The sequence below is a fragment of the Macadamia integrifolia genome, chromosome 9 (assembly GCF_013358625.1).
Source record: "Macadamia integrifolia cultivar HAES 741 chromosome 9, SCU_Mint_v3, whole genome shotgun sequence".
NCBI classification, from domain to species: Eukaryota; Viridiplantae; Streptophyta; class Magnoliopsida; order Proteales; family Proteaceae; genus Macadamia; species Macadamia integrifolia.
Genome location: NC_056565.1, coordinates 19,630,298 through 19,656,525, shown reverse-complemented (window position 1 = coordinate 19,656,525; position 26,228 = coordinate 19,630,298). Strand labels below are relative to the sequence as shown.

The 26,228-nt window shown below is 41.0% G+C and overlaps 1 protein-coding gene across 4 annotated transcripts; it reads right to left on the bottom strand.

Moving 5' to 3' along the window:
- Positions 1–15,714: 15,714 nt before the first annotated feature.
- On the bottom strand, positions 15,715–24,437 carry LOC122089381 (serine/threonine-protein kinase Nek2-like). Of its 4 annotated transcripts, none has more exons than XM_042659059.1 (15): positions 24,242–24,437; positions 22,795–22,908; positions 22,560–22,626; positions 21,613–21,678; positions 20,207–20,253; positions 20,050–20,095; positions 19,837–19,917; positions 19,691–19,733; positions 19,564–19,613; positions 19,396–19,477; positions 19,256–19,305; positions 18,887–18,960; positions 18,362–18,413; positions 17,273–17,737; positions 15,715–16,455 (listed from the first exon to the last, which is right to left on the bottom strand). In XM_042659059.1, the coding sequence occupies exons 2-15, from the start codon at positions 22,878–22,880 to the stop codon at positions 15,808–15,810; spliced, it is 1,857 nt and encodes a 618-aa protein (XP_042514993.1). In that variant the 5' UTR covers positions 22,881–22,908; positions 24,242–24,437; the 3' UTR covers positions 15,715–15,807. The 4 variants fall into 4 exon arrangements, with proteins under 4 accessions (XP_042514993.1, XP_042514996.1, XP_042514994.1 ...); XM_042659062.1 differs by having other exon boundaries at positions 22,795–22,901; XM_042659060.1 differs by lacking the exon at positions 24,242–24,437 and adding an exon at positions 24,005–24,181.
- Between the last annotated feature and the right edge of the window lie 1,791 nt (positions 24,438–26,228).

Genomic DNA, 26,228 nt, shown 5'->3' with positions numbered 1-26,228 from the left:
GACACAGCCAAGTAATGCACCCAAAAACGTGCACACATCCACTCCTACATTCAAGGGACATGATCCCTGATCATGGGGGCAGGACTTTATCTACTACACGTCATCAGAGGCGTTCACCACTCTCACGACTTGCACCTCCGAGATCAATGGAGAATATTCCCAGAATATGACCCGAAATATTCCCATAATCACAGTGCCACTCCCCTCAAGGGCTCTACGGCTAAATTGGACTCTCCACAAACGCCCCTCCTTCTCTCTCCATCATCAGCCTATAAATACCAAGGTAAGCCTCCATCATGGGGGATCGATCAATCACTCCTCTTACTGGAAAAGCTCTCTTGAGCATCTACTGTGGAAAGATCTGACTTAGGCATCGAAGAGTCCCCCGTCGGGTCAGCCCCGTCTCTCCCTTATCATCTCTTCTGTGCAGGCCGGCCAAAGCACCAGGAACTACAGGGAAGATCATCTGGTCAATTTTTGCCACATCAAATTGGCGTCGTCCGTGGGAATCAGTTACAAAAAGTCACCTTGGACCAATGCAATTAAGGAGTGAGAATGTCGTTTCTTCTACGACAACACAAGTAAGATCCACCCGCGAGTTACCATTTGGACGTCTCCCTTCACCACCAATGGCAGAGTAGGAGAATGTCCCAGCAGAGACCCCTCCACAAGGACCCCAGCAAACCAGGCCTGATGCACAAGTTGCTCAGGGAGGAGGGGATCAGCGCGAGCAGAACCCTCAGCTATCTCGCCATGTCCCATCATCCCGGGTAACTCACCCAAACATGGAAGAGCAGATGCAGAGCCTGCAGCTACAGGTGTTAGCGACAAATGCACTGGTGCAGGACTTCATACATCAGTTCGGCTCGGCACTTCCAGTGCCACAGACTAGTTCAACTCAGCCGCCTAGGCCTGTTCCGGGCAGACAACTCAACGATGAATCTCCTGACAACAGTGGCACCCCTCAATCAACAACAAGGAGGGGGTCAGCCAGAACTTCACTCATTGTTCACTCGGTACCACCCCTCTCTCCTATCGAGCGGCACAGGCAAGGTCCCATTCCTACCCAGAACGGAAGAGCTCGTCGTTCCGGGCATCACCGGAGTCCAGAGACACATGATGCCCATAGATCCCCAACCTGGGTAGGAAGACGCCAGCTATCACCTCAAAGACTCACTAGAGGCGCGCATCCGCACAGAGAAGAACAGTAAGATCAACCCCATGGGGGTCAGACCTTGCCCATCAGGCCGACCAGTGGCACACCACGGCAAGGCCAAGATCAGCCTGGTGGTCACTAAGGCCGAGGAAGAAGCCCCAGAAGAGGTGAAAGGGCATGACGATCCCTGGATCACCGAGCTGAGGTGAGAAGGAATGACCTGGAGAGTCGCATCCAGCGCCTCACTGAGCAAGTAGAAGGAATGCAGAGGCAAAGGCACCCGACCGACATAACTATAACTCCGGCCCATAATGCACTATCTGACGAACTGATAAACGCCAAGCTACCCTCAAATTTCGTGATACCCGTCTTCAATGGATATGACGGTACCTCAGATCCCTATGATCATCTGTTGTATTACAGCTCGGCCATGACGGTTCATGGTAGGTCAGACGTCGTTCTCTGTCGAGCCTTCGCAGCCTCATTAAAAGAAGTAGCGCTGGTTTGGATGTCGAACTTACGGTCGCGGTCCATCCGTAGCTATGAAGAGTTGACAAGAGCGTTCCTCACACGTTTCCAAGCAAGTATGAAGCAGAAGCAAACTGCACAAAACGTGATAAACATGAGGCAAGGAGCGAGAGAGACTATAAGAGAGTTCCTTGCCCGATTCACCAAGGCGACACTAGAGGTAAAAAACCTACCAGAAGGAGTGGTGTATAGCACATTGTGCAATGGGGTAATGCACCCTGATCTGGTCCAATCTTTGGCCCTTGACTTGCCAGAAACAATGCCCGAGTTGTTAAGACGATGCAAGCAATACGCCATCATGGAGGAAGTCCTGGCCGCCAGAGGGATAGCTGACAGGGGTGATCAGTCAGAGAAGGAGAAGAAAAGAACTCTGAGGCCTAGGGACAATTCCCGTGAGCCGAAGAAGAATAGAACAGATCGGTCGCTTGACACTGATGAACCCGAGCATTATGAACTTGAACGTTCCAGAACAAACCTGCTCTTAGAGATCCAAGATCAGAAGTATTTTCGTTGGCCCAGGCCAATGACGGCTAAACCAGAGGAGAGGAACCCTAACCAATACTGTCGATTCCACAGAGACCATGGGCATGACACTGAAGACTGTAATTCTTTGAAAAGGGAAATTGATGAGCTCATCAAGGCTGGATACCTTAACAAGTATTTGAAGCAGAAATATGGAGGGAACTAGCCTGAGCCGAGGAGTGATGATGCAAGGCCGAGTCGAGATAGGACTAAGCCGCCGAAGGAACAAATCGCTGACCGAGCTTACGCGTATGATAACTAGCCAGTGTGTCTAGCCATTCTAACAATCATGGGCGGACCGACGATGGATCAGAAAATCCAAAGCACACGTGTGGTTCGTATGCATCACGGAACTGCCTGTCAAAGCCCTCAGAACGGATCCATTCATTACGTTCTCTGACAGAGATCTGGAAGAGTTGAACTGGCCTCACAACGACACTGTCGTAGTTCAATTAGTGGTGGCAAACCACCCCTTCCACAGGGTCCTAGTGAACACAGGAGCCTCCGTTGATCTTATGTCCTACGAAGCCTTCACAAAACTAGAGCTTGGCACTAGGACCATAAAGCCAACTCTAGGACCCTTGTACGGATTTTCAAGCACACTAGTAGAGTTGTAAGGAGTTATAGACTTGCCTGTAACCATCGGACAGGGAACTCAGATAGCCACTACCATGGTTTCTTTTATGGTTGCCAAGATTGCCTCACCCTACAACGCAATCCTTGACCGACCTGGTCTCAATGGCCTTGGGGCCATTGTGTCCACTAAGCACATGAAAGTCAAATTCCCTGCCAGCAATGGAGTTGGTGAATGCAAGTCCAGCCAGAAGAAATCTCGGGAATGCTATGCAAAATTCACAAAATCTGTAAAGAAACTATGCTCGGGCCTAGCATGTACGGTAGAAATTGTTGATTGCCGAGATGAAAGCCTCCTAACCCGAGCCGAGCCAGTAGAACAGCTGCTTACTATCCCAATCACTGAGGCCAGTAGACACTTTTATTAGTAGATTGCATTGAAATCCCATCAATTGGGTGTTAGTCTCATAGATTTTATATTGTTAGCACCTTAGCTTCCATATCTCAGTTATTCAATTTTATTCACAGAGCGGATTAGATTCTATTTCGAAACAATGTATTTGTCCCAAGTGCATACCACACATCAATATACTATGAAGCTTCTCCCAAATATCTGGCTCTTCTAAGGAAACAAAGACCTTAACAACAAAGGCATAAAGATAGGCTACAGCTCAACAGCATCTAAGATCGAGCTACAGCTCGGCATTATCTAAGACCGAGGTACAAACTCGGCATCATCTAAGACCGTGCTCAAGCTCGGCACTATCATGACCAGACCCTAGTTCGGCACATCAAGCCCTTATGCATTAAGGCACGCAAGCCCGAGCCCAGGCTCGGCACATCAAGCCCTTACGCATTAAAGCATTCAAGCCCAAGCCCCGGCTCGGCACCTCAAGCCTTATGCATAAAGGCACACAAGCCAGAGCACAGTTCAACACCTCAAGCCCTTACGCATTAAGACACACAAGCCCGAGCCCCGACTCGGCACATCAAGCCCTTACCTATTAAGGCACGTAAGCCCGAGCCCTGGCTTGGCACCTCAAGCCCTTACACATTAAGGCACGCAAGCCTGAGCCCCGGCTCGGCACATCAAGCCCTTACGCATTAAGGCACGTAAGCCCGAGCCCCAACTCGGCACCTCAAGCCCTTACGCATTATGGTACGTAAGCCAGAGTATGGCTCAACACCTCAAGCCCTTACGCATTAAGGCACGCAAGCCCAAGCCCGAGACCCGGCTCAGCACATCAAGCCTTTACGCATTAAGGCATTCAAGGTCGAGCCCCGACTAGGAACCTTAAGCCCTTACGCACTAAGGTATGCAAGCCCAAGCCCAGTTCGGCACCTCAAGCCCTTACTAAGGCATGCAAGCCTAAGCCCCGGCTCGGCACCTCAAGCCCTTACGCACTAAGGCATGCAAGCCCAAGCCCAAGCCCAGTTCGGCACCTCAAGCCCTTATGCACTAAGGCATGCAAGCCTGAGCCCCAGCTCCGCACCTCAAGCCCTTACGCACTAAGGCATGCAAGCCCAAGCCCAAGCCCAATCCCAAGCCCAGTTCGGCACCTCAAGCCCTTATGCACTAAGGCATGCAAGCCTGAGCCCCAGCTCGGCACCTCAAGCCCTTACGCACTAAGGCATGCAAGCCCAAGCCTAGCTCGGCACCTCAAGCCCTTACGCACTAAGGCATGCAAGCCTAAGCCCCGGCTCAGCACCTCAAGCCCTTACGCATTAAGGCAAGCAAGCCAGAGCACAGCTCAACACTTCAAGACCTTACGCATTAATTCATTTAAGCCCAAGCCCTGGCTTGGCACTTCAAAACCTTACGCATTAAGGCATGTAAGCCTGAGCATGGCTCGACACCTCAAGACCTTAGGCAATAAAGTATACAAGCCCCAGCCCTAACTCGGTACCACAAAAAACTTTAATGCAAGGCACATCAAAAGATCGAGCCCCAGCTCGGCACCCCTATGGCTAGTCCCAGGCTTGGTACCTCAAGAGCTCATAAGCTAGACATGGAAGATCAATTCCGAGCTCAGATAGGGGATGGAGCCACACTCAGACAGCTATACTGGTCCTTATTCTTCCAAAAGTTACTCATTTCGAACCGGCTTAAAGTATAAGAAAATAAAGAAAGAAGCACAAGAATGCTGAGAGATGACATCAAAAAAAAAATTCCATTCATCAAAAAAAGGGGAAAAAACCTTCAAAGTACATCACTCCTGAAGGAGACATCTACATAAAAATATATATATACAAGGCCAATCTCGGGAGGCTAATCCACGGGCCTAGCTCTTCACTTGGTTATCCTTCGAGTCGGATCACCTTTTCACCAACGTCGATCGAGCCATAGAACTGCACCAAAGTAGCAGGGATGGGAATGCGCTACTCATAGTTCGTCAGATCATAGCCTGGCATCTTACTCGGGATGAACCGGATGGCATCATCCGAGCCAACCTGAAATGAAGCAAAATTAATGTCAACCAACTTCTGACAGGCCTAGGGGTTCAGCCACCTCTTTGACCTCCAGCTCGGCCTTGTGTTGCCTTTCTAGCTCGCCAACCCTAGCTGCCAGCTCCTCCTCCTTGCGAGCGCTCTGAGTCTCAGACAACTCATCCTAGAGAGCATCATTCTCCTTCATCAAGTTACTGTTGGCATTGAGCTGCTTAGCAACCTCCTATTCTAGCTCTCCAGTTATCAACCCGACATCATTGGCACGGACCTCCTTAGATCGGGCCATTTTTTTCTCAACCTCTAGTTGTCCTGTGATCTTGTGCAGCTCCCCATGAAGGCGCTTTGCCTCCTTCGCCTTTGAACAAGCGATAGCCACGTCCTCGAACCGTTGAGCAGCCTCAGCTGAGAAAGTGAAGCAGCGCGTTTCGCATCGAATTAAATGCTTTAGCAAATCGATTCAAACTGCTAGAGTAGGGGGCTGGTGATGAGGCAAAATATGTCCCCTTCCTCAACACGGCTGAAGCATGTATGCAAACTTGAAAATGACTGACCCACTATCTCGACCCTCCATCAGGTCGTGCTGCCACCTCAGCCCTCCATCAGTCCGTGCTTCCACCTCGGCCCTCCATCAGGCCGTTTTACCACCTCAGCCCTCCATCAGGACGTTCTACCACCTCGGCCCTCCATCAGGCTGTGCTGCCACCTCGGCATCTCATCAGGTCGTGCTACCACCTTGGTATCTCAACAAGTCGTGATGCCACCTCGATCCTCCATCAGGTCGTGCTACTAGTCACCTCAGCTTGACCGACCTATCACCTCGGCTCGGCACAGTCAAGTAATGCACCCAGAAACGTGCACACATCCACTCCTACATTCAAGGGACATGATCCCTGATCATGGGGGCAAGACTCTATCCACTACACGTCATCAGAGGCGTCCACCCCTCTCACGACTTGCACCTTTGAGATCAATGGAGAATATTCCCAGAATATGCCCTGGAACCCAGAATATTCCTAGAATCACAATGCCACTCCCCTCAAGGACTCTACGCCTAAACTGGACTCTCCACAAATGCCCCTCCTTCTCTCCATCAGTAGCCTATAAATACCAAGGTAATCCTCCATCATGGGGGATCGATCAATCACTCGTTTTACTGGAAAAGCTCTCTTGAGCATCTGCTGTGGAAAAATCTGACTTAGGCATCTGAGAGTCCCCCGTCAGGCCAGCCTGACTCTCCCCTGTCATCTCTTCTGTGCAGGTCGGCCAAAGCACCAGGAACTGTAAGGAGGATCAACCGGTCAATTTTTGCCGCATCACCTCCTAATAGAACGTAAGACCCCTACATAATAGGAGCTCGAATTTTTTATTTAAAGATAATTTTATACCTTCCAGTATTAGGATTTTTCACTATATATTAATAGCGAGAATTACTTTTTCTATAAGAAATTTTGAGAAGGGGTCACTTGTAGGGGTGTCAATATCTAAACTGGACCGGTTAAATTAGACCGAACCGAACCGATTAAGCCCGATCCAAACCGCACCGGTGGCTTATTGGGCCGATTTTGGTTTGTATATTAAATTGAATCCGGTCTCGGTTCGGTTTGGGTTAGCCCGTTGGGCCACCGAAAACGTCGAAAATATGCACCGAAATCGAAACTGATCCAAACCGACCCGAGCCCACCGTTTAACCCCTAATACAAAATTACAAATTTCACATTTTAACTTCAACAGTTCAACACTTCAACCTTTCAAAACCCTAATTTTTCAAAAGAATGAAAAGTTGAAAACCTAGGTTGGTGACACCGTGACGGAGTGAGCAGCAGGCAACAGCGGCCAGCGGACCAACGGTTATGGCCATGGGCCCTAGCGCCAGAATGTTGGCGAACGTAATAGCGACGGCGGCAAGCGATGTGTACAGTTATGGGGTGTTTGTGCTAGAGGTGGTGTGCGGCCGGAGACCCATTGAAACGTCGTCTGATGACGAGTCACTGCTGATCGATTGGCCGATTGGGTGAAACTGTGAAAGTGAAACCGTGAAAGAGCTTTATGCGAAACAGCGAAAGGGAGGCTCATCAAAGTGGACGAAGCCCCTGACTCGAGGATTGCAGGGGAGTACAAGGTGGAAGACACGGAGGCGGTGCTTAAGATTGGGTTGGCTTGCTGCCATCCTGACCCTGACGGTAAATTTCGAAGCCGTGAGATCTGAATTGGAGGCGGTGCTTAAGACAGGTAAATTTCGAAGCCATGAGATCTGAATTGGAATTCATCAAATTCGTACTTTCCAGTATCAAGTGACGAGGCGCAAAGATTATTACATGAAGAGTTATTGCAGTTTCAAGGAGTTTCATAATAAGCAAAAATCATTTTCTTAAAACTTGATCCAGAACCTAGGATGTTGGCAACTAGCAGAAATCTCTTTTGAACCAGGTTGGATTTTCCATTTTTTTTTCTTTTACTATGGCCCGTTCTATTTCATTTCTTTGGGAACCTGTGTGGAGATGGTAGGTAAGGATTTTTACTATTAAAGCTGCTATCCACTCGTGATTAGACTCTATCATGTTAATAGTTTTTTTCCATTCTTACTTGATTCAAGAAACATTATTCACTAGAGAGATTTCCTTCTTTTTTTGGTTGGTTTGCTATGTTTTCATGAATAGAATACTACTGAGTGCTGACCTATAGTGGAACTTGGTTTATAAAAGAACCTGGAGAAGTTCTTTGTAGATTGGAGACTGAATTTTAGGGTAGAAGTACAAATGGAAGTAGTGATGTTAGATGTTTACTGAAAGCAAAGAAAAGTAACCTTCTGTATTACTGATTAATTGAAATGAGGGGATTGAAGGACTGAATTGATCAGTATTACTTTGTTTTCCCCCTTAATATCATAATATAGAACTTTCCAATTCAGTTTGGTGCATATAGACACTGAAGGTCTATGTCAAGATTTGGTAATTATTTTTGTATATTGTATAAATTATTTGCAAAGATGCGTCAGGCATTTTCACTTGACTATTTTACCCTTCATTTTTATTTAAATTACATCACTTCTTCATTATTGCACAGTTTGCACATCGACAGCGACGACAGGTAAAGCTGTAAAGCTTGTGTTTTAATTGAGAACTAATGTTTCCCTCCTCTAACAGCCGATTTGAGACCCTTGCAACCTTCAAGTTCTCTCTCTACAAATTTCAGCTCTTTCTCTGGTACTCCAGCCTCCAGGACCCCAGGTATATCCTTTCAGTCAATTTTATCCTTCCATATTTTATTTTTGAATCTTATTTATGTTTTTTCAACTTCTTCAAATATGAGATTTTGAATCAAATTTCAGCATGCAATAGTGTATTATATAGGTCTAATTTAAAGAGGCCATTTTTGAATTTGTAATGCTTGGTATTCTTATTTTATTAACATGTCATATGTTTTCTTATTAATTATAGAAATGTCCATCAATATAGAAGATGAGCCCGATTGTGGGTCAGATGCTGATGTTATGTCTGATGATGGACCATATATTCCTGGAATTCCATCAACAGAACCTTCAAGTGTCGTAACACTTAAAACAAATGCAACTACCAAAAGGAAAAGAAGGAGTGTAGTTTGGGATGAGTTCACAATCATTGATGGGAAGGGGTTTGATGATGGGAAGAATCGAGCTGAATGCAAAAGATGTAAGCAAGTTTATAAGGCTGATAGTAATATTAATGGAACTGGAAGCCTTAGAAGACATATTCTACATTGCCCAAAAAGGGAAAACAAAGGAAACACAAGTACCCAAATGATTTTGGGTGTAAATGATGGGAAAGTGATGTTAAGAGACCAAAAAGTTGACTAAGATTTTGTGCGGGACAAAATTACAAAGCTTATTGTGAGACATGAGTTACCTTTAGTTTTTGTTGAGTATGAGGAGTTCAGAGAGTTAATTACATACATTTTTTCGGGCTATACCCATATTGCTCGAAACACACAAATGTCAGATATTTTAAGGTTATACAATTTAGAGTCCATTAGAATCAGGAATTTACTTAATTCATTTCCTGGGAGGATTTCTTTGACAAGTGATTTATGGACATCTATCACTAATGATGGATACATTGTTTTGACTGCCCATTACATTGATAAGGATTGGGTGTTGCATAAGAAGTTGTTGAAGTTTTGCATCATGCCACCTCCACACACTGGCATCCATATTTGTGAAATGGTTTCAAAAATCTTGTCTGACTAGGGTATTGATCGGAAATTGTTTTCAATTACTTTAGATAATGCCACAGCTAATTTCTGTTTTGTTGATTTGCTGAAGAAAATTTTGAATTTGAAGAATGCACTTTTATGTAGAGGATTACACTTTCATAATAGGTGTTGTGCACATATTTTCAATCTTATTGTACAAGATGGACTGAAACACATAGATGGCTCTGTGGTGTTAGTGCGATCTAGTATAGCCTATGTGAAAGGATCACATGCAAGAAAAGTAAAATTCTTGGAAATTTGTAAGCAATTGGGATTACAAAGTAGTAAGGGCTTACGTGCTAATGTCTCCACAAGGTGGAACTCAACCTATCTCATGCTTGATTCTGCATTATTTTATTGTAAAGAATTTGAGAACCTTGGACTAGTGGATGACAACTTTAAAACTTGTCCTAGTTCTGAACAATGGTTGAAGATTGAGAGATTAACGAGTTTTTTGTATCCCTTCTATGCAATTACTGTTTTGCTTTCTGGTTCCAAGTATCCCATAACAAATTTATATTTTGAAAATGTTTGGGAGATTCACAAAAGTTTATTAGAAGAGGTATCACGTGGGCTCAACTTTATGAAGCCAATGGCAGTGGAAATGAAGAAAAAATTTGACAAACATTTGAGTGAACATAGTCCAATTTTGGCCATTGCTTTGGTGTTTGATCCTCGATATAAACTTAGTTTTGTGACTTGGGCATTTTCTAAGCTTTGCAACCTGGACTTAAATGCATCTACAATGTGCAACAATGTGAGGAATTCTTTATATCAATTGTTTGATGAGTACAAGAGTATGCAACCAAGTGATTATGATGTTCCTACACTTACCCATCGTCCTAGGAGATCTAGAACAAGATTTGTAAGTAAATTTACATTCTGATAGTAATTTTGATTTATTTTTTAATACAAGTTTTCAACATTCATTGCTAATCTTATTAATGATTCATATTTCGGCTATTTCTCAATTTTCATAGGAATTTATGATATCCGAGCTTGCTGAGATGGATAATGGAAATAAATCTCAATTGGATATATATCTAGATGAACCCAAGGTCCCATTCAATGATAATGAATATGATGAGTATGATGTGTTGGCATTCTGGAAAGCAAATGGGTCAAGGTATCCAGATGTGGCTCGAATGGCTCGTGATGTCTTGGCTATACCAGTTTTCACAGTTGCTTCAGAGTCGGCTTTTAGCACAGGGGGCCGTGTTATTGATAAATATCGGAGCAAACTCCTACCTACCAATGCTGAAACATTAATATGCCTTCGGGATTGGATGTTTGATATAGACTTCAGAGGTAATTTTTCATTCAGTATATTTTTCATTTTTAATTGTCTTAATTAGTTAATTAGTGTCTTATTTTACTTTGTATGTAGCTGAGCCTTTTGATGATCCCACTGATGTGGATAATGCACTTGGAAATATATTGGAACTATTGCACATTGAAAAGGAGAGAGGTGCAGTAGCTAGTTCTTCAGCTGGTCCTACTCCTAGAGAAGGATAAGCTCAATGTGCCTGCAACAAGAGAAAGATCTTCCTAGGTACCTACAAATTCTAACATCTCTGATTTGTTTGCTTTGTTATTGCTTTTTGCATGCTCTGGTAGTTGCACAACCACATGGGTTATCCAAATTTATATCTTCAAGGGATTTATTCTGTTACATATATGTTGTTTTATGGTTGTCCTTGTTGGCAACTCGGCCACGTGGCGGTGATGACATGGCCAGTTTGGGTGACGTGGATGAAAAAGATGACATGGAAGTGTCCAGTGTCACCGATGAGATAACAGAGCAGCTTGGTATGCATGGAGTGGTTTAATACATCATTAATAGGTGGTGCGGGTTTCTGGGTCAAAACTGGCAAAATTGGCCTATTTACGATCGAGGGCATTTTCGGTAATGAAAATGGCATTTTTGGAAGATCGATTCTTCATGAAAAAGATAGATTGTAATTTTCCTAGTCCAGTGCATTTGATTTCGTCACATTCCGATACCGTATGAAGAAGTTATGACATTTATGGCAGTCGAGGGCAGTTTCGGCATTGAAGATGATTTTTTTAAAGGAAGTGTTCTACATGTAACAATACGAAAAAAATACAATCTTTCCAACGGTTCTGATTTCATCGCATTCCGATTGCGTATGAGAAAGATACGTCATTGGAAAGGTGTAGGGGCATTTTGGTCTTTTTACATGGATGATTCAGATGATTGAGTCTTCTGAAAAGTCGTAGAGCATCCAGTTACGATTCCAATGCACTTCGTTTCATCTCGATCGGATATCGTATGAAAAAGTTATAAGCGTTTCCGTAAAGTCGGTTCAAAAATCCAAACCGAAAATCCATCAGTTGCTCTCGGTGTTGGGTGGATTTTTCGGATTTTATTTTTGAAATTCGAAGGGCTTTTGTGTAATTTAAATATTTTGAAGGTCTGAGTTGCAAGGGGTCTTTAAGCACTGAAACATATGGAGGCAGGGGCTTGATTGTAATAAAGAGGAGTAAAGGGAAGTGAAATGGACGGCCAAGATTCGACCACGTAGGCTTGATGCCCATCCAAAGGCTGCTGAGATTTTGGTGTGATATGGACGAGATAGATGCTTGCGCGTGGGATTTGATTGGTTAGATGCATAATTCTTGATGCACTGGCGCTACACTATATCAAGGTATGTTATTGTGTTTCCCGCGTGTATAGAAAGTATAAAAATGATTTCGATCTTAATGATCTCATGAAATCTGATTAAAGCCATCATGGAAGATTCGGATCTAACGGTCAATATGCATTTTCACTTTTGTGAGGGGAGACAAGCTCCCTTAAAATCCGGAAAAGCAACCAATCATAGATCGACAACACTTCTGACGATGTCAGCGCCTACGTCATGATGACGTCATCGAGATTCAAATCTAACGGTTTGGATCTGTTGTCCGTTGGTTTAATCGGACGGCTTGGATTATAAGATCTCTTATATGAGATCTACGGTCAGATCTCGCCCCTGTTGCGCGCGCCGCCGGTGTAGCCTACACCACCCGTACGAAGATTCCATTTCGGGCTATTTCATTGCTCCAACTTCAAAAGGTCATAACTCTCTCATTTTAACTCCGATTTGGGTGATTCAAGTTGGAGATTCTTCATCTCTCCGAGCTCTACACATCAGAGGGAAGAAATCAGGAAAAAGGGTTGCTGAGGTGGTCGGAAAAACGAGTTGAAGCTCGTGGAAGGCTAAATGTTTGAATGAAACACTTCCATCCTCTTGCACTTCATCCATAGCCACCATTAGAGGTTTAGGAAGCTGCTGGAAACCAAGGTAGCAAGTTCTATTAGTTGTTGCCAAGAGAAAAGAAAAAAAAATAGAAGAGAAGAGAAGAAGAGGGAAATAGAGAAGAAGTTTTTTCCTCTCTTTGTGTGTGTGTGAATGTGAATGTGAATGCCATTGTTACTCCATGAAAGTAAAGACAAGGAGAAAAGAAAGAAGAAGAAGAAGAACCTAGAATTTGATTCTTGTGAGTTGCTTCAAGAAACCCAAGTGCCAACCGGGGTTGAAGCATTGGCGGCACCGAGACAACGTGATTGTGGTCCGCATCAAGTGGAGATCGACATTATTGCATCTCCGACGGTTACTCCTTGCCAAGGTAACCTCACTTTTGCCAAATTTCCATTATTATAAATCATTGTAGGCAAGATGTTTGATAAAATGCCTAAGTGATAGTTGTAGTCTATTTGGGGGAAATTTGCATGTATGAGTGCTTCACTATAGGGCATTGTTATAAGCCCAACTTTATTTTATTGGTGTTCAGTGGGTGCTGGACACAGGGGTTATGTGTTCCTTGGTAGGTACAACTACCTAAACCTATTTGCCGTGGGTGCGGCCTCTCAGATCATTCTGAGAAAACTAGGGTGAAGACCTAGCCATTGTATGTCATTGGTGGAAACTGGGAATGTGTTCCCTTGGCTGTGGGTGCAGTCATAATTAGTATTGAGTAAATGCTGAGCCCGACAGTGGGCATTACTCCGTGCATGTAGGCAACTGGCCGAAGCACGTATTTCTTGTGTTGTGGATGTGTATGCTCGTATTTGTATTGTGGATTGGAGTGCTTGGCTGCAGAATGGGTGTGTACATCTGGTAGACCTGACCACTTGGTGGTGCAGTGTGGATGTGCATACGACTGTGTATGTATGTGACAGTGATTACCGTGTGAGGTGTATGAGACAGCTCTGGGCAGCAATACAGGTTATATGAGTAAGTTTCATGCAACAGTAAGAATGGTCAGTAGTATACATAGCAGCTCTGGGCAGCATCAATAGACTGTGCTATTGAAGTGCAAATAGTGATTGCCAGATCAGGGGTACAGTTGGAAAGTGAAAAAATATTTGGCACACTGATTCACCCCCCCTCTCAGTGTCAATCGGGACCCAACAATATATTCATTAGTTGAACATTGGTTAGTGCTTTAGGTATTATAATGCCTCTATTGCTTGTTATTTTCTGTATGGTCTAACTGTAGATGATTTGATAAGGTTTGTCTTTGGATATACCTGTGGATAAATGACAACAGTGTTGTGGGAGCCATTGGAAAGATATTTATTGCAGGTTTGTCTTTGGAACTATAGCCTTATTGCTTTACAGTCTAAGGGATCTCATGGTGGTCCTTCTGACTTTTTTTTTAATATTTCTACATAATATCTTCACTTGTTGATGTGCAATTGTTTGTTCATTTTTTTCCCAGTCGTATCTTTTATTGCAGCACTTGGTTTTGTTTTTTGTGGAGGGAAGTGAGTCTTCTCAATTTTAAAGCATTTGCAATTGATCTAGATTTCTGTTAACACAGTTGTCAAGGTGTGCCTTGGCGGTTTGTTGGTGTCATTTTTGTTTTTCACCCCTCCACCGCCTTGGGTCATCTAGCCACCTTGACAACTATGTTTTTCATGTGTGTGCTTTGTTTAGTTTAAAAGCTTTTGGATCTACTGGAGTTATTGTCATATCTTTTGTTCTACTTGTAGATTATTTTTCATCTTTTAGGCCTTATAATATTTTCAATGACAATTAATTTGTATATATTGTAAGAAAGATAAATCGGTAGTTGCTGCTGTTCTTGTTGGGAAAACTTTTCCCTGTATTAGTGTTCTACTGTATGCTTGAATTTTATTTTTCACTCGTGGGGTTTGAAATATAGTTTTCATTTATCTTGCTAATGAAAAAACACTAATTCTTTCTGCTTTCAGGTGTTGAGAAAGCTTGTGGATGATGCCAAGAGAAGAAGAATGGCGCACGGTTTCATTAGTTTCAAAATTCCAAGTTTCTTTAGAAATTCTAGTCTTAGTGAGAATTCTATTCATAGTATAGTGTGGAATTCTGTTTGAGTTTTGCTTTCAGTTTCTTTCCACTTCAAACTATTTTTACCTGTCTTTGTCCAAGGCTCCAAGCTGTATAAGGTCTCTATAGATACAGTCTTGTTTTGAATTGGTTTTCTTTATCTCATCAAGTCCTAGTTAATTACAATCTCCAAACATAATAATATAATGGGGAATTTTTAACTAGTTTTAAGTTAAATATATTGGTTGTTTTTCATTTTTCAAATATTCATTAAATTGCCTAAATGCTTCAGTAGTTGGTTGTTTCCTAATGGCTCCATACCGGTTCTCCATACCGGTTTAAAAAACCGATCCAAACCGAAATGAACTTGATAAATCCAAACCGATACCAACCCGAACCCAAACCGCACCGAAACCGATAAATCCTTAATGGGTCGGTTTCGATCGGTTCTAAAGCCACACCAAAACCGGTGAAACCGGACCAAAACCGCACCAAACCGGACCGTTGACACCCCTAGTCACTTGTTGATAAAATTTGAACCCCAATGTTGACATGGAATCCACATAATTGTGACGGAAAGCGAGTGAAAAAGCATATACCACCCGTAGTGAGTGTGTACATAATATTCTTTGCTTCCGCAGCAAGAACTTTGGGAAGTGTTTTTGTGGGAGAGTGTAACCCCTACGTGTGAACAAGGCCAATGGGTTCACACAAGGAAGCATCAATATGGAAGTCATTTTTCATTTCATGGGGGATGGGCCAGTCATTTCACCTCAATAGGGGCATCATTTATAGTAGGGGCATCATTTATAGCTTTTTCTCGTTGGTTTAGATGAGATCAAGGAATGGCCTTGCCCCACTAGCTGGCTTTTGATTTGACCTATACAAATATCTTCATTATACTGATCATTTGCACTGTTTGGGCCAATAATCTCAGGCTTGAGATGACAGCAAAATGGAATCAATCTCCTTGATGACATGGTTCCCAAAATTGAAGCACATAACTAAATTGATTTTCCATTCAACCTCATAAATTTCTTAATCTTCCTGTCTTACAGTAGTCTCCTTAAAGCTCTTGGTTAACCAGATTGCAGTCTCTCGGGGAGAAACCTTCCCAGGCCCAAACGGCTTCAACAAAACCCCAAGTTCATCAAACCTCTCTTGCTGCAATAACCGTGCACTGAATTCAAGCAGGCCTTCCAATGCCTCAGCTCTTTGCTGGTATGACGAGGTGTCAAACCTACGCTGCTGATACTCAAATGAGGTCCAGCTTGATGTCCCAGCAGTAGGGTTCCTGTCTGAGCAATCACTTCCACCTTCTCCACCTATTCCGTTCCATGCATCACTGAAGCTTCGCCTCGGAAAGGCTCTGTCATGAATTTGGACTGTACACTTGTCCTTGGTGATGGAACGGTCACCACAATGTGGTGAGATAGAACCTTGTGCAGACACTGATGAAGTTCTGCGGGTGGGAAAAAAGGGATCCTCATAAGAGGCCAAGGGAAACTCAGCAATCTTGTCGATCCGTGGAGCATTTACAGAGATATCAGGAGACTTCATTTGCCCAAGGAGAATAGCATTGGATCCACAAGGGGATTCAAGATGTGAAGCTCTAGCAGGCAATGGCAGTGAGGCTCTCCGTGTTGGGTGAACAGATTTATTTGCAGGAGTGCTTGATGCAGGAAGCTGCACGTAGAGAAAATAGAAACAAGTCAAGAATTGAAATAAAAAACAGTCAAGAAGCCCAATTCTTCATCATGCCTATCCAGTGGCATGAGCTGCATAAGCTTCCGCTTATAAGAAATCTATCTGATGCTAAAAAGCAACTGGGCAGATGACTAAGTATTGGTATTCTTACCCAAACACCATTCGTCACCCCACAAAGAACTATGATGGATAATAAAGGTAATGGCAAACGATTTCATTGTCATTATGTATTTACAGCTTCCACGTCTACTACCAAATGTACAGTTCAGCAACAGGCATAGAAATATTCTATGGCTTTTGAAGAACATAGATGCTATATTTGATTGCAAAGGAATTTAAAGGGAAGGGAAGTGAAATTTTCAAACTCAAAAATGAAAGTTTTGTAATCACTACCCCATGTGAATGTATAAACTACTTTAATTTCTTATCATATTTAGTAATGATACAATTTGGATGTAATTTTTATTTTACATTTTATAGCAAAAGGTTTTGGATGCAAAGTAAAGTGAAATTTAATAACCAAATATGATATGATTTGGAGTAAGTGATATAGTCAGATGGGATAATGATTTCAAAAATTTCCTTTTTGCGTTTGAAAATTTCATTTCCCGTTCCCTCAATTCCCCTTGCGACCAATTGGAGCCTGAGGGTTTCTCGGTTTCTTTTATATTCTCCAATCAAGTTTAATTACGTCAATTTGGAAAAACATGGTGCAGAAAAGTTAATTCCCATCACAACTGGAACTGCTAAAAACTAAATAACATAGTTCTGTATTGTAACTTCATGATGGACTCACCGATTCACGACTTGGACGAATTTGAGTTGTCTTTGGTGTCTCTGTCCGTCTCTTTGGTGTTGCAGAAGCTTTAGCAGGAGTTGATCTTGGGGTCTTCACTACATTTGATGTCTTGGAAGTTTTTGGCTTGTAAACAGCTGTCTCTTCACGGGTGTTTCCAACTGATAGTTTTGCTACCTTTTGATTCAGGTAACTTGGGAACTCCTGTATTCCTTCAGAAGAACAAAGAGAATCTCGCTCAGCTCCAGGAACTTTTGGATTGAAGATCCTCTCATTGCTGAATGAATATCTCTTCTCCCTATCCTTGGCAAAATCATCTTCTGGTTCGGAAAATCTAGTTTTCTTCACATAATTGGATTCAGGCCAGTGGACAGTTAAGGTATTGCATCTAGGAGGACTATTAGATTTTAGATGGATCTTCAGAACATAAGGCCGAAGTAGTGGATGCCTGAGCAGCTCTGCAGCCTGAGACAATGAAGAAGATCTCAAAGCTGAAACAAATGAAAAACTGCAAAAACTGAAATATAAGGGAATGGAAACTTAAAATCTGTGTCATGTTAACAAGTAATTGATCAGAATAGTCATACTTAGATGTGCCTAAAGGCACAGGGCTTAAAAAACATGTGCCCAGAATTCACTTTCTCTGATATCCTGGCTCAAGAGACCTAATGATGCTTGATCCTATGAATGCTCATAACTAATTTGGTATACTTTTAAGATTAGTGAATTAAGCATGCAAAAAACAACATGGAACATACTCAGGAAGAATACAACTGGTGACAAAAACCACCTGATGACAGGGTTTTAAGAATCAGTATCGGATCGGCCAACGGCCATCACGACAACGATACCTGACCGTGGATCAGACGATATGGTACGGATCTGAGTTTTTATGAAAAAAAAAGCGGTCTTTCGATTAAGTATCGTATAGGCCATGTCTTCTATGCATAACAGTTGAAACACAGCAGAATTGGTGGTTGAAAGCCCTCCAGAAATACATATTTTTTTAAATGACACATGGTTTAATAACTAGATATTATTTATACATGCACGGAGTGCGTTAATGTACAGGAAGGTAACAGTACATACACTTGGCCTGAGTTCTGGATTTTTCCGCAGCATGCTTTTAATGAGCCCCCGACTGATATGGAAATGATAAAATAAGAAGTCCACATTAGAAATCAAAACAAGACTTTGTTACAATTTACAACCAAATACTCAAATATCATAAAGGGCATACCCAGTGCAAGAGGCTCCCGCCACTGCAGGGTTTGGGGAGGGGTCATTATGTACGTAGCCCTACCCCCCGCTTCACAAAGAGGCTGTTTCCCTAATCAAACCCGCAACCACTAGGTCACAATGGAAATGTCATAAATAGAAATATTTACACTTCATCCTGGATCTAATACCCTCTACTGTGGTCATACAGCAATATCCGGAAACATCCTCTCAACAAGGCAGTTTCCAAAATTTTGCAAGTGTGGCAAGATTGATGAACACAAAACATGGTGCAAAGTACAGGAATAGCTTGACATATTAATAAACCTAGTATAACTGGTATATTCAAAGATAACAGCAGAGTGTGACAAATGTTTAGCAAGGATGAGTACTCACAATGCAGCAGAATACATGGTTGGAAGTGGAGCCACTATGGACTTATTTATTTTGTTTATGAGCGCTTGCATATCCTGCTCAGAAAGCACAAGAATTAATTTTACAAGTACACTAGTAGCTTGGAATATATCAAAATGCTCTACTCTCTTTTTTTTTTTTTTTTCCTGATGAACTGAAATTCTGTTATGAAATTTTTATTGGGATGTTGACTTGGCCAGTACAAATGACACAAAATTACTAGCATAGCAGAGAAAAGATGTTAACAAACCATGTAAGGAATAAGGATCAAATACAAATACACATTCAACAATACAATCCACAGAAATCCACTAGTCGGTTGAAGAAAACATAAAGGTCTCTGCAACTTACAAAGGCTTTGAATGCAGGCTTGTGAGCGGTCATTTCATATATGCAGCATCCTGAATACATAAAATATTAAGTAGATTAAAATATCCATCTAAGCAGTAGGTAAGTTATATACAACCACAAATTTCACAAAGACAGATTACCTAAAGACCAAATGTCCGACTTAGAACCATAAGGTATATCAGCAAGAAGCTCTGGACACATGTAACTGGGGGTCCCCACAACCTACAGAATGAGAGAGCCCCAGCAATTAGACAATTGACTAAAAAAGTAAACTCTGCAAGAGAAACCAATTCATTCATGTCACTCACAGAGGATGCAAGGTCATCTGAAGTCAAAATTTTAGCAAGTCCAAAATCACCTGCCAAAGATGGTAGCTCAGCAAGCTTGTATATTATTCAGGAATAAATAGATAAAGATTAAATGAGATTTACATACCTAGCCGTATGTCTTGACTTTTTGTTAAGAATATATTTGAGCACTGAAGTAATATTTGAACACTATCATTACAACAGCTTCAGAGATTCCAGGAGGGGAAAACCTAACAGAAATCATCATCCAATACAAAGGAGGACAGAACTGACCTTCACATCACGGTGAAGAATATGATTCATGTGCAAGTAATCAAGTGCCATCAAGAGCTGAACCAGCCACTTGCAAAGCTTCTGTATGCAGTTAAAATATTTAAGTATAAAACAGGATGCTTGTAGAATAATAGTTGCATCAAGAATAGGAACAGAAACACAACAAAGAAGCACAGAAGAAATGTTTATACATTATTGGCAAAATTTTACAACCTTTTCGGGGAAATGAACACTATTGGCTTTCTTTATAGCTTCTGCCCTGTAAGAGATGTAGTAACTTAAGGAAAGGTAAAAAAAATAACACAGATCTATTTTCATGCTGGTAGATCCACAGTTCAAAAATAAGTGACTCTGAAAAATTATTACTTACATGTCTCCTCCCTCACAGTAACCTATGATAATGCAGACATAACAACCCTGTAGCAAGTAATCAACATTGTCCCAACCAATATTAGCCCTCATCCATCATAAGTTTCAAAATCGATAACAAGTGAAATACAGATCTATGAACTGGAGAGTTGAATGGAAATAAATTTTTAGACATTAAAACAAAAGATTATGTTACTGTTCTATCACAATAAGAGTTATAATATTTTTAGATTTAAGAAAAACCTTAGCATTTAAAGTTGAAAATCGCCCCTACGACTGAAAATTCAGCTTTTGTTCTTGAACTGAAAAGTTAACTTTTATCCTTTTGGAATTTGAATTTTTAACTATTTTTATTAGATTCATTTGAGAGATATATGCTTATTTATGAATAAGATCTCAAGTAAATGAAATCATTTACTCAAATGATATTTATCATAAATAAGTGTCAAACGTGGTTCGATACGATTTAGAGCCCAGGCTTCAAATTAAACCAGCACCTTGCACTAAGGTGACAATCACCTAGAACCCAAAAAAACTGCCTGGACACCTTGGCAACTATGCTTCTGGGCTTCTATGTGTAAAGAGTTCACAGATAAAAATCACTAATACTATAAATGTTTGGTTCAAACTCATTTTACAAGCATGAACTGGTTTGCGCCCATGGCATCAACCTTGCACAGTAAAGGTACAGGACAAAAAAGTGGATTGATCAAAGTAGCCTTCTAAAATCATTCGTTTCTCACTTTGGGGTATCCCCTCTAAACACTGCACACAGCAAACTATCCTTTCTCCAGAAAATATAAAAGGTTGCAAAAGAAAACTAGAAAATAGAACTTCAGAATAAGATTTATGAAATTTTAAGGACTCGACCAGATAAATTATTAAGATCCATGACTATGCCCAACTTTACAAATATTTGCAGAGAGTATATTGACGACTAGCCACCAAACATAATCTGTTTTAGAAGATAATAACTTAATTGTTTTAAACTTGATAAGATAAAAATGCTACAGCATGAGACCAAGTTCAAACACATGCCTACCAGTGGCCGTCAAACATCTCCCAACAAAATCTCATACACAATATAAAGAGGACATGAGATAAATTAAGTATTCCATGCAAAGAAGCAGCAGTATACACTTAAGACGTCGTGAATCTCAATATCTGACAAGGTCCGAGAAATATCTATTCAAAGGGAAGCAAAAGCCTTCAAGACATGGGGAAGAAAATACCATGAATAACACTACCATTGAAGAGCAAGCAAGAGAGAGAGAGAGAGAGAAAATAAATATTTAGTACATTTCAGACTTCAGAGATCATAAGACAACAGACATTTGGTAATAGACACTAGCATAGAAATAAATTTTAAATCAATATATTAAAAGAATTACAGAAGAATACACTAACCTTCTCCACCCAAGAATCTTTGTATTCAACAATAAATGGGTTTCGTACTTTGGAAATAAGCTCCATCTACATGACCAGGAAACCAGTCACAATCTAAAAAGCCTACATAAATGGCTAGATTTACCAGGCAAGCATCACATTCTTCAGACATCCAAAGTATCATATAATCATCTCATATCATGCGCAAGAAAGAAAAATCCAAGTTGTCAACAAGAAGGAGGTTTAAGGTGCTGTCTCTGTAAGATTTCAGAGGTGAATTTCTCACTCAAGTTTGCCTACTTGTTTTTTTTTATTGTGCTTTCCGGCCTGTACCAGTAAGCTTGGTCCATTTGCGTGATGTAAGTTGGTGCCATATTGTTCCTTTTCAACATGAAGAATGGAACCTTCACAGACCAGAGGGAGAAAAATATTTGTTTCTTCTCACTTATACGGTTTACAGGTCTTTTTCCAAATTCTCTAAGTTTCTCGTATCAGAGATAAATCTGGGCTGCTTGCTGCCCCCAAGTGACGTGGGAAACATGGCTTCATCATTTGAACCCTGAAATTAGATTGCCCCGCATACCTTTCTGCACTAGATAATATCCACATTCTACAGTTCCACAGTCTATCCATATGAAAGTGCTGTAAAATGCAGAAAATCCTAGGCCAACCTGATAGTTTTACAGTTTATAATTTATTTTGTGGATAACTCAAGTGTTACTCTAATATACTGGATAGAGTTTCCAGAATATTTTTGAACACATACTTTGCTTTGTTTCTAACATGAAGTAGCAGTAACAATAGTTTTGGCTCTTCTCAGAACCACAGTTCAGTCACTAGAAGCCTAGAACTATAACCTTCAAAATCAAGAAGAAGAGTTCAGAATTTTCTCTCAAAGATGGATGATCACAATGACCACAAGAAAAAAGTGTAAGCACAAACAACGGGACCAACTACAGGAAACCAACCTCCTGGTGTGCAGATCTGCGGGACCTGTCAGTCTGGCGGGCAAGCCGAATCTTCTTCAGGACATATCTGAAAAAAAAAAATAAGGAGAAAATTGGAGCCAAACAACAAATCACTCTGGTATTACATGGGACAATTTTAAACACTAGTTACTAGTTTCAAGTTATATACAGTTTAATAGCGTTCATAACTTTAAGAAAAGCAGTACAAAATGAATATGTTGCATTGCATCCTCACTTTTTCTTTTCAATTTTATGCCTCACAAGAAGGGCGGAACCAAAAGCCCCTTTCCCAATCTGCTCTAATACTTCGTATTGCTCCATCTTTGATCAATCACTTCTTCACTGACATCTTCAAAGATTTACAAACTTAGTATAACATATTTGAATGACAAAGTTCGAATCAATCACAAAATTACACAAGGGACACCAAAATGAGTAGGAAAGCAAAAGCCCCAGAGATGAACCTGGGAAATACTCAAATGACAAGAAAATTCCAGAACTAGATCTACAATTTGCAATGAGAAAACAAAGTTCACACTCCCTTCATGGAGATTTCTCCAAAAGCCATAAATGCAACAAAGCCAACACCTGGCCCTTTCATATGCAGAATTTGAAACTCCCTCATAAAGTGGAGAAACATCATGAACACAGTGCAGCATGACATGAGTAGAAACATAAAATCCGGAAAGATGAAACTGCAAAATACTCAAACCGAAAGAAAGGTCCCCCAACCAAATAAATAACAGCATAATTCACACCAAGAGAACGACAAAACCGACTCCTGCATCCTTAACTTATACAGATATCACCAAAATCAGTAAATGCAACACCACAGACCTGTACTGTGCAAGCTCATTCAGGCAGATATCCAGCGCTCCCAAACAACCAAAATAAAAAAATCATTAACCTACAAGAAGTTAAATGGTATACACCCGTTCTACACCCAAAGAAATGCAAAAAAGCAGAGCATATATGTAATAAAAAAATCTTAGAAACCTAACACGCATCAATTGGTTCTAAGGAATGAATGTACTACAGTACTAGCACATTCACGAAACTAAGAAAGCCTCAAATTTCAAAAACCTCTAATACTCTTCCTACAAAGAAACGAACAACAGGAAACATAAAAATGTTCATTCGCAACTTCAAAATAAACAGTATACAAGATAGTACTAAATTTGCAGAGTAAAACATCCAGAAATCGGGAAGTTTTGTTCAAGGACACAGACATCTTCAGAAATCATCAGAAAACAAAAGGGAAAAGAAAGAGCATAGATTAAAACAACGACATTTCATTTAAAAATAAGAAAAGATCGAACAAAAAATGATAAAATGCATGAACTGAAGCGAAAATCCATGAAACTCACAAAATACAAAGCTCCAAAACCAAAGTGGCGAGGAAGAGAAAGAGAGACACTTTAGTTGAACTATATAGAAGAAAATACCTTCAACAGCCAATGTACATCCAAAACAGCAAGAGAACCACGGAAACAAGAAAAATAAAAGGTAACAAACGAGATCTCCAGCTTATGTCGAAAATGAGAAGGAAAGAATAATCAAAACACTACATTTTCAGAGAAACGACGAAATCGAACCACCGAAGAAGCTGTCCACTCATACTCAGAAAAGATGAGAAAGAAAAAAGAGTAATTTCAAGTTCACGTTCAAGTTCAAGTTCAAACCTCAGGAGCTTGGAGCTTGGAGCTTGGAGCTGGAGCTTGGAACGTCGAGCCTTCGAAGGTCAAATTGATGGACAGGTAATTTTATTTAATATTGATTTTCCAGTTTGCTTTTTCTTGCTCATTTTGAATCCTTTCTTTTTTAATCTTTTCCAGGGATTCTCTTTGTAAAAAAGTGAAGCTAAAGACGAGTAGAAGAGAAGAAGAGTGATAGGGAAACAGAGTCAGAGTGACTAAACTGGCAGCTTTCCTCAGTTTCGTGCCGGAAGAAACACTGGGTCCCACTATCTCTATCCAACCACTCTATCACGAGCTCTTTAATCCGTCCTATTCCTTTTGCTTTAGAATGACCAAAATACCCAAGCACAAAGGACAAACCATTGTCCGGTTCGGGTCGACAATGTTCCTACTTCCTATTATCAGAAGCTTTTCTACTGAATTTGAGGCGGGTCTTTTTATATTGGGTCATGGACTGAGATTCGGGGAGAAGGCGGTGAGGACAATTTGGTAAAATGGCGTCGGTTAAACAGTTCGTAATTATCCATTATGGATTGTAAAGGTATTTAATGAACGTTTTCCATATAAATATGTGGATCGCCTGGTCGAGTTGGATCCGGGCTGGATCTGATTCTCAAATTGCGATTCAGTAAAAAAACCGGTTCATTTCTTGGGTTCAGGCTAATTTCGGCTGATTTTAGTTTATTCTGGTCTACTCCGGCTGGATTGAAATTAGAATCCATAGAGCCGATTTCTCTTCATCCAAGTTGAGTATGTTTCCATCAACTTGTTTTCCTAGGGTAGCTGCAATTTTTTTTTTTTTTTTTTTTTTGGTTATCAAAAAAGGGTGCTTCATAGTAGTGATCATAGCCCCCAGACAAAAGCCCTCATACGGAAAACGGCAAGCAACGCGCTTCCACAGGACCAACAAGCAATAGTGGGGCGGGTTGACTCGAACCCACAATTAGCCGACTCGAGCGGTGATGGGACAAGGGCTTCTTTCCATTAGGCTACCAACCATATTGGGAGGGTAGTTACAATTAAATCATTAATACTTGTAAAGGAGAAAAAACATTGAGAGGCTATGTGGTGTATGCTAGCATCTCCCTATGTCTATATTTCTCCTCATCTTCTATGAAATGATATACCTACCCTCTATTGTGGGAAGAGAGAGATAGACATAGGAAGGTATTGCCATATATTCTACAGCTTGGCAATGAACTCAACTATTATTTGTAATAGTAAAAAGAGTTTAGAAATAAAGGGATTGTGGCTCTAACATGAAATAGAATAGTACACCCTTCAATAATTGTCATACGGTAATACAAAATGGGGTTCAGAATCTGTATATGTGTGGACCCTATGCTTTACTCACTTATCAAGCTTTAATCCAATACAAGTTTACCAAGTGGCAAAGTAAGAAAATAGAAACCAAAGTTTGGCAAGAAAAACAAAATGAAGCACATGGACATATACGGGAGAGTACTAAATTTTGAATAATATATTGAATCTTGGTTCGAAATTTGACATTTGACCAATCCAAATTATTTGCTAAATATTTAACTCTTAGAATTCTTAGATCACCCATACACATGACAGAAAAATATAGGATGTATTGATCTATTTTTAAGTGAATGTATTGGAATATTGTTTTTACATATAAATGACGCTTTCCCACAACTTTATACATAAAAATAAGGCAATGGTTGATAGGAAAAGATTGGGTATACTGTTAATATCAAGTATGCTAGCACCAATTGTGCCTATCTCTCTCTTCCCTTTTTCTGAAATGACCCTCATATCCTTCCTGAATGATACTCCATTATGTGATCTTATTGATGTTATCCGCTAGCATGCTTGATATCGGTTGCATATCTATCTCTTTCCCTTTAATTTTAAATACAGATAAGCCTTTTTTTTTCTCTTGACTCTTACTTATCATGGAGATTTCATAATGAAGTAAGAAAGAAGCAATTCAATAGTAAAACTCTAT

Bases quoted from the DNA above. Each gene is read 5' to 3' on its own strand.
- LOC122089381 (XM_042659059.1), bottom strand. From the start codon at position 22,880: ATGGAGCAATACGAAGTATTAGAGCAGATTGGGAAAGGGGCTTTTGGT. The intron at 19,918-20,049 runs GTTGTAAAATTT...AACTGCATACAG, and splicing joins GTGTTCATTTCCCCGAAAAG to AAGCTTTGCAAGTGGCTGGT. The intron at 18,961-19,255 runs GTAAGTTGCAGA...CTTTCTGAGCAG, and splicing joins AGCCTGCATTCAAAGCCTTT to GATATGCAAGCGCTCATAAA.